This window comes from Lolium perenne, chromosome 3 (genome assembly GCF_019359855.2).
Source record: "Lolium perenne isolate Kyuss_39 chromosome 3, Kyuss_2.0, whole genome shotgun sequence".
Lineage (NCBI taxonomy): Eukaryota > Viridiplantae > Streptophyta > Magnoliopsida > Poales > Poaceae > Lolium > Lolium perenne.
Window position 1 is genome coordinate 27,913,915 of NC_067246.2, and position 8,319 is coordinate 27,922,233.

At 44.1% G+C, this 8,319-nt stretch overlaps 1 protein-coding gene across 1 annotated transcript; it reads right to left on the reverse strand.

The window, feature by feature from the left end:
* Nucleotides 1–5,074: 5,074 nt before the first annotated feature.
* On the reverse strand, nucleotides 5,075–7,528 carry LOC127339184 (E3 ubiquitin-protein ligase SINA-like 2). Its single transcript, XM_051365062.2, has 2 exons — nucleotides 7,358–7,528; nucleotides 5,075–5,953 (listed from the first exon to the last, which is right to left on the reverse strand). Exons 1-2 carry the CDS (start codon nucleotides 7,493–7,495, stop codon nucleotides 5,285–5,287), a joined length of 807 nt encoding a protein of 268 aa, XP_051221022.1. The 5' UTR covers nucleotides 7,496–7,528; the 3' UTR covers nucleotides 5,075–5,284.
* Between the last annotated feature and the right edge of the window lie 791 nt (nucleotides 7,529–8,319).

The following is an 8,319-nucleotide window of genomic DNA, read 5'->3' on the forward strand; positions in this document are numbered from 1 at the left end:
TGCATAAAAGTATCATTACTCTCCACATAAGCATAATCAATTTTATTAGTAATAGTGGGAGTAAAACTATCATAACCATCATTGTAATCATCATAAATTGCAGGCATGGTATAATCATAATAACCTTTATCCTCCATAGTAGGTGGCACCAAAATACCACTATCATTATAATCATCATAAATGGGAGGCAAAGTATCATCAAAGTAAATTTTCTCCTCAAAACTTGGGGGACTAAAAATATCATTTTCATCAAAATCAGCTTCCCCAAGCTTAAATTCTTCCATAGCATTAGCAATAATAGTGTCCAAACAGTTCATGCTAATAACATTGCTACAACTATTTTGCAAACAAAGTTCCATGGGTTTTTTAATTCTCTCTTAAAACACATCATGTCCTAATACAAGATAAAGTTCATATAGATCTCTAATTTTTTTGTTGTTTTCCATTAAGCCTAACTAGTGAAAATAAAAACAAGAAACAAAAAGATATAATTGCAGAATCTAAAGGAGATACCTTCGAGCACTCACACACCGACAACAGTGCTAGGAAATAGCTTAGTAGTCGGAGGATGTGAATACCTTTTACATTACCTTACCGGCAACGGCGCCAGAAAATAGCTTGGTAGTCGGAGGATGTGAATACCTTTTACCTTACCTCCCCGGCAACGGCGCCAGAAAATAGCTTGATGTCTACGCACGCTTCTATTCCTGTAGACAGTGTTGGGCCTCCAAGAGCAGAGGTTTGTAGAACAGCAACAAGTTTCCCTTAAGTGAATCACCCAAGGTTTATCGAACTCAGGGAGGTAGAGGTCAAAGATATTCCTCTCAAGCAACCCTGCAATTAAGATACAAGAAGTCTCTTGTGTCCCCAACACACCTAATACACTTGTCAGATGTATAGGTGCACTAGTTCGGCGAAGAGATAGTGAAATACAAGTAATATGGATGATTGTAAGTAGTAATTGCAATCTGAAATAAAAATGGCAGCAAGCAAACATGTAACAGAACTTGTTGGAAATGGTGTTTCAATGCTTAGAAACAAGGCCTAGGGATCATACTTTCACTAGTGGACACTCTCAACATTGATCACATAACTGAATAAATAAATGCTACTTTCTACACTCTCTTGTTGGATAACAAACACCATTCATTGTGTAGGGCTACAAAAGCACACCTCAAGCCGGAGTAAACAAGCTCCACAACATCCGGAGTTCATATTAGAGTAACCTCTAGAGTGCATAATAGACCGTTGCAATTTAGACCGAGTACTAACATAGCATACACACTGTCAACAATAGCTATGAAAGGGGGAATAGATCGCATCAATACTATCATAGTAATAGTTAACTTCATAATCTACAAGAGATTACAATCATAACCTACGCCAACTACTACATGATGCACACACTGTCAACATTACATCATGGAGGAGGAATAGACTACTTTAATAACATCACTAGAGTAGCACATAGATTAATAGTGATACAAAGCTCATGATCACATACAGATCACACCATGGGAGAGAGAGATGAACCACATAGCTACTGGTAGAGCCCTCAGCCTCGGGGGAGAACTACTCCCTCCTCATCATGGGAGACAGCAACGGCGATGAAGATGGCGGTGATGTCGATGGAGATGACTCCGGGGGCAATTCCCCGTCCCGGCGGCGTGCCAGAACAGAGACTTCTGTCCCCCAAAACGGAGTTTCGCAATGGCGGCGGCGTCCCTGGAGTCTTTCTGGAGTTTCGTCAATTGTTGTAGGGTTTTCACGTCACGAGAGATTATATAGGCGAAGAGGCAGCGCAAGGGGGTGCCTGGGGGGCCCACCCCATAGGGCGGCGCACCCCCCTCCTAGGCCGCGCCCCAGTGTGGTGTGGGGGCCCTGGGCCTCCTCTCCGGCTCCCCTTCGGTGTTCTGGTCCGTCTCGGTGAAATAAGATGTTTGGCTTTTGTTTCGTCGAATTCCGAGAATATTGCCCGAACAGCCTTTCTGGAACCAAAAACAGCAGAAAACAGGAACTGGCACCTCGGCATCTTGTTAATAGGTTAGTTCCGGAAAATGCATAAAATCATTATAAAGTGTGAGCAAAACATGTAGGTATTGTCATAAGAAGACTAGCATGGAACATTGATGTCTACGGGTGCTTCTATTCTTGTAGACAGTGTTGGGCCTCCAAGAGCAGAGGTTTGTAGAACAGCAGCAAGTTTCCCTTAAGTGGATCACCCAAGGTTTATCGAACTCAGGGAGGAAGAGGTCAAAGATATCCCTCTCAAGCAACCCTGCAACCACAAAGCAAGAAGTCTCTTGTGTCCCCAAGACACCTAATAGGTGCACTAGTTCGGCGAAGAGATAGTGAAATACAAGTGGTATGAATGAATATGAGCAGTAGTAACGGCGCCAGAAAAGTGCTTGCCGGCGTGCAGTTGATGGTAGTAATATTGCAGGAAGTAAACATGTAACAGAACAGTAAACAAGCAGCGATAGCAGTATTTAGGAACAAGGCCTAGGGATCATACTTTCACTAGTGGACACTCTCAACATTGATCACATAACGGAATAAATAGATACGTGCTAGACTCTACACCCTCTTGTTGGATGATGAACACCACTAACTGTGTAGGATTACACGAACCCTCAATGCCGGAGTTAACAAGCTCCACAATATTCAATGTTCATATTTAAATAACCTTAGAGTGCATAACAGATCAACATAACCAAACCAAGTACTAACATAGCATGCACACTGTCACCTTCACACTACAAAAGGAGGAATAGATCACATCAATACTATCATAGCAATAGTTAACTTCATAATCTACAAGAGATCACAATCATAGCCTACACCAAGTACTACACGATGCACACACTGTCACCATTACACCGTGCAGGAGGAATAAACTACTTTAATAACATCACTAGAGTAGCACACAGATATATTGTGATACAAAACACATTGCAATCATAAAGAGATATAAATAAGCACTTCACTATGCCATTCATAACAGTGAATAAGTATTCTGTGAAATATAGCCTAAGAGACCCACACGGTGCACACACTGTCACCTTTACACACGTGGGACAAGGAGTCTCCGGAGATCACATAAGTAAAATCCACTTGACTAGCATAATTACATCTAGATTACAAGCATCATCATATGAATCTCAATCATGTAAGGCAGCTCATGAGATTATTGTATTGAAGCACATAGGAGAGAGATGAACCACATAGCTACCGGTACAGCCCTGAGCCTCGATGGAGAACTACTCCCTCCTCATGGGAGACAGCAGCGTTGATGAAGATGGCGGTGGTGTCGATGGAGGAGCCTTCCGGGGGCACTTCCCCGTCCCGGCGGCGTGCCGGAACAGAGACTCCTGTCCCCCAGATCTTGGCTTCGCGATGGCGGCGGCTCTGGAAGGTTTCTCGTACCGTGGCTTTTTCCGTATCGTGTTTTAGGTCAGGGACCTTTATATAGGCGAAGAGGCGGCGTCAGAAGGTCAACGAGGCTGTGACACACTAGGGGGGCGCGGCCAAGGCCTGGACCGCGCCACCCTGGCGTCTGGTGGCCCAGTGGCCCCCCTCTGGCCTCTCTCGGGTGTTCTGGAAGCTTCGCGTGATCCTAAGATGCTGGGCGTTGATTTCGTCCGATTCCGAGAATATTTCCTTACTAGGATTTCTGAAACCAAAAACAGCAGAAAACAGCAACTGGCCCTTCGGCATCTTGTCAATAGGTTAGTTCCGGAAAACGCATAAATATGACATAAAGTATGCATAAAACATGTAGATATCATCAATAATGTGGCATGGAACATAAGAAATTATCGATACGTCGGAGACGTATCAAACATCAGAAATTATAGATACGTTGGAGACGTATCAAGGACGAGGACCTCGCCGCCGCCGACGCCAACCGGGCTTTGCCCGGCCGCGCCCTCAAGCAACGGCGAGGGAGGAGAGGGGAGGGAGGAGGGGGGCCTGGCGGCGGCGCGATCTAGGGTTCCTCTTGGTCGCCGCGCAGGAGCGACGTAGGAGGAGACGCGGGGACGTTCCGATAGGGAGGATTTGGGACCCTTTTTGAAACATATATGAAATTTCTAACAAATATCAGTTATCTAAACAGTACTAAAAATACAAAATCTACAGCAAGGATGTTCTTTTCAGATCAACCATATGCATGGTATCCTTTTCATCAGCAAGAAAATTGTTGACGGGGACTGGCACTTATTTCTCTCCCTCCCAAGTACTACATGCAGCAGCCCGAAGTTTTAACACATATTTATGTTAGCTAGTCAATGAGGTTCCACTAAGACCCCCAAAGTTAATGTGTCATCTCCAGCGGTGTTGTCCACGCGCAAGGCGGCATCAGTTGACGCGGGAAGTAGGTGGTGTCCATTGCTACCGAGGAACCATGGTGGTACATGGGACAACCAGAGGCATCATACTCGTTGGTGGCTTCATGTGCGCGCGAGGGGAGAGACCGAGCGTGAGACCTCCTTAGTGCCAAAAAATGATGGATATAGTACACACTATATTTCCCTATCTTCCGTAAATATAAATCATACGCCGGTGTTTCTAAAGAGTCTTCTAAATTTTAGGGATAGAGAGGGCTTAAGGATTCTATTAGTGGTATTTTGTCTATTCTTGTAAATAAGGAGTATAATATTTTTGAAAAGTCAAACATTATAAGCTTGTATAAAAACTACCAAATAACTAGAATAATATGGGGCATGCTATGAAAATATATTTTAATGATGTATCCAGTGATATTGATTTAGCATTATAGGTGTACATCTATCTGTAAACTTTTTAAACTTATAATGTTTAACTTCTTACAAATATCACACCCCTTGAAAAATACTTTGTTCTAGGCAAAAGAGATGAAATCATTTTCTCTGGTTTGGAGATCATTCTGAACATTGATTTAGGTTGAACCTTACTGTCTCCGCAATGAGTAGATGGTTCCTCACAATATTTTAAGACATGAATTTGTGCACATCATCCTAATGTACAGCTCCACTGCTCAAATTCCAGAGTTGAATCCACCCCACGGTAGCTTCAATACAGAGAATAGTTCTGTGTTGGAAAGAAAAAAGTGTCGCACGAGGCAAAACAAAAGTTACAGACCATTTCATGGAGATATACACCTGCCATATGCCTCGCAAGAAGCTGCATGCTTTATGTCTCAGAGGAGGTAGCGTCCACTATATGCTGGGATACTTCTTTGCACCATGTTTGCAGGAAATTTTCTCTGTCAAATAAATCTTGAGCCACAACTTGCGGATGGTTTCTACTTTGGCCTAAGGTCCACGCCCAACGTCATACCCAGCTTGGCTAAGGCGCTTGCACCAGTGTTCAAAAGCACCAGCTCCGGCACAATGACCGGGATGCAGTCTTTCGGCAGCCCATCATGTAGATTAGTGCTACTCACATCGATCACCGTGGTCTGAAAATAGTCTGGATCGTGGCGTTTCAATATCATTTTACATTTGAACTTTGATCCAGTAATGTGAGGATGGATACCGCAAATTGATATGACAACGTCAACGGACTTTAGTTTCACGTTGAGCAGGAACAGGTGCCCATCCTCGCCTGCAAGGACGGTTGTCCCCACCTTTAAGCCGAACGACAGCGACATGTAGCCGTATTTAACTTGTGGACACAACCAGTCGTGCTTGCTTGAGAAATGGTCTAGGAGCATCACGGTTGATCCGCTGAAGCTGCAGCCGGTTTCAGGGCAGAAACATGGCGCATGTGGGCAGCTTTTCTCATGGTCTTCTTTTTGGTAGTTGGTTGTCTTCACAGTGCATCCATGGTTGACATTGGAGCAAGCAACTTTGATGGATTCAATGACACGTTCTGTAATGTAGCAGCGACTGACCCTAGGACAGGAGCAGAAGTGGCACTTCTTGGGGAGTTTCTCATGGCAAGACGAACATATGGTATGCCCCACAGTGCACTGAGGTACAAACATGAATCAGTAAATATGCGAATAACTTAAGGTTACGGAAATACAACCAAACTAATGAACATAGGAATCAGAAAGTATGCATAATATGGTGGCTGAGTACATGGTAGTATAACATTGATACAAGTCAAGTTAACAATTAACACCGATAATTTTTTTAAAGGGTGAGGATAAGCATTTCTTGTATGTAAGTGAGCTCAGCAGCCATTCCTATTCGAATGCTAAATTCATCACATGCAGTTATTACCTGATAAAATAACTATGTCAACATGGACATGTACTTTTGAGGATTTTTAAATCCTATGACGGAATGTAGATTTCATCAACATGGTTTGGGTCAACTTCAGATTACAGCCGTTACACTTTTGCTTAAGAAACTTCAGTGTCTTTCCATACAGGCTGGGTGGATCCAGGATTTTACCCATTATGATTACAGAATCATTATAACACAAAAAAATTCATGGTCTAAAAAGCATTAGAATCTCCCCTTGACATGAATTTGTAGCATAACTTAACTGATCAACTATTACCGTATGTGATGTTGTTTTCGCACTCAATTAAGACCTAGTAGTATCAAAAAAGTTCTTATACAGTGACACACCAAGCCACCCTATTAATTGCAAGTTCTTATTATGTTATAGCCTGATCGAATATAGCAGACTTTTACTAATTTGCAGTTTCTCCATAATGATGATGCATAAGCTCTATGACTAACTGGTTTTGTATAAGGCATACCAACATTCCCCAGTTTAATATCACTTTTCACAAAATAATATAACACCAGTCAGTGTACATTGAAGAGAAGAAGTCTTTTTTAAGAGAGTGCACATATTCAGCTATAATTTCCATCTGAATCCATTCTGCTTCATTAGGCATACCAAAAATCAGTAAGAAACTCATAATTTTAAGTTGCAACACTAAATTAGCTTAATGGTACAATTGCCCATCCCCATCGAAATTTTATTGACCATTTAGTGAAAGTTGGAGAGTAGAGCATAGCTCTTCATATTTGGGTGTATACATTTGAATCTGCTGACCATCCTTGCCGGCTGGTCATATTTGGGAACCCCCATACAATAATGAACATAAAGACATTACAAGTTTGCAACTCATATGGATGGGATCATGGAAGGCAAAATATATTTGTAGAAAATAGACATGAACGTTAGGCAACATGGATGGGATCATGGGTGGGATTGCAGTTTTCAACTAAACAATCTCAGGAACGCCCTACATAGTTTGAATTTCGCAATATTTTGAGACTCCCAGATAATAATTATACAGATTCATTGACGTTGCTACTTGCTAGTCTCCAAGACATGAGAGTTGAATAAATCGGTTTCTTCCATGAGGAGCTTTGTAGGTTTCGAGTAATATCAGCACAGAACTAGGTACCTGGAAAACTGGAGGGCGCATGGGGTAGCAGCAGACGGGGCAGTCGAGGAGGTCGACGTCCATGGTGACGTCGGTGGTGGCGGCCGCGACCTTCATCCGCTTGACGGCGCCACCCTTCTTCTTCTGCTGTGATCCCATACCTTCAGGCGGCGGCAAGGAGCGGACCTTGGCGACAGCAAAGGCAGCGCAGCAGGTGACGGATTGGAGAGGTTTCTACGGATCGCAGGTCGGGCAACCGGAATCGAGCCGTCTATTGCTTCTCTCTCGCTCTCTCTTCGGGGGAGCGATGGGTTTTGTAGATCTCGAAGGAGACAAAAATGGAAAGTTGGTGGGTCGGGCAACGGCTAGGATACTCATCGCCAGCCTGTGAATTAATTGTGGACACTAATTTTACACAGTAAATTTGGATACTCATCGCCACCCTGTGAAATCCAATAAAAGATGTGCAAAGTAAAATATTTTTCGGACATGTAACTAATAGTACTATACTATGGCGTGCACGTACACTATCAGACACGCCTCATTCAGATACATCTCTAGTCGCGTCCCTCAAACCGTCCCCAAAGCGATTTGGGGTGCGCCGACAAAAAAAAAATTCCATCCGCGTTCTCCAAACCCGTTTTTTATCCGGCGTGGCCCGATACGGTGTCTGGCGCCCCGAGCCCGTCCCCGCTACACAGGGGACGCTCCGGGCACGCCAGACACAACGAAAAACGAGGCGAAGCGACGCGGGGCCGACCCGTCAGCGGCACAGAAAAAATTTGTCGCCCACTCCCGCTAAATCGCGCCTCTCCCACCACATCGCGCCTAGCCCGCCGCGCATTTCTGGCGTCCCAACACATTTCACCTCCTATCCCGCCGATTCATTTCCCCCTCCCGCCATCGTTACTCTGTTCCAGCCGCCGCCGCTACGCTCTCCCCATCCATGGCGCCGCCGACAGCCCCCAAAAAATGGCCAAGAA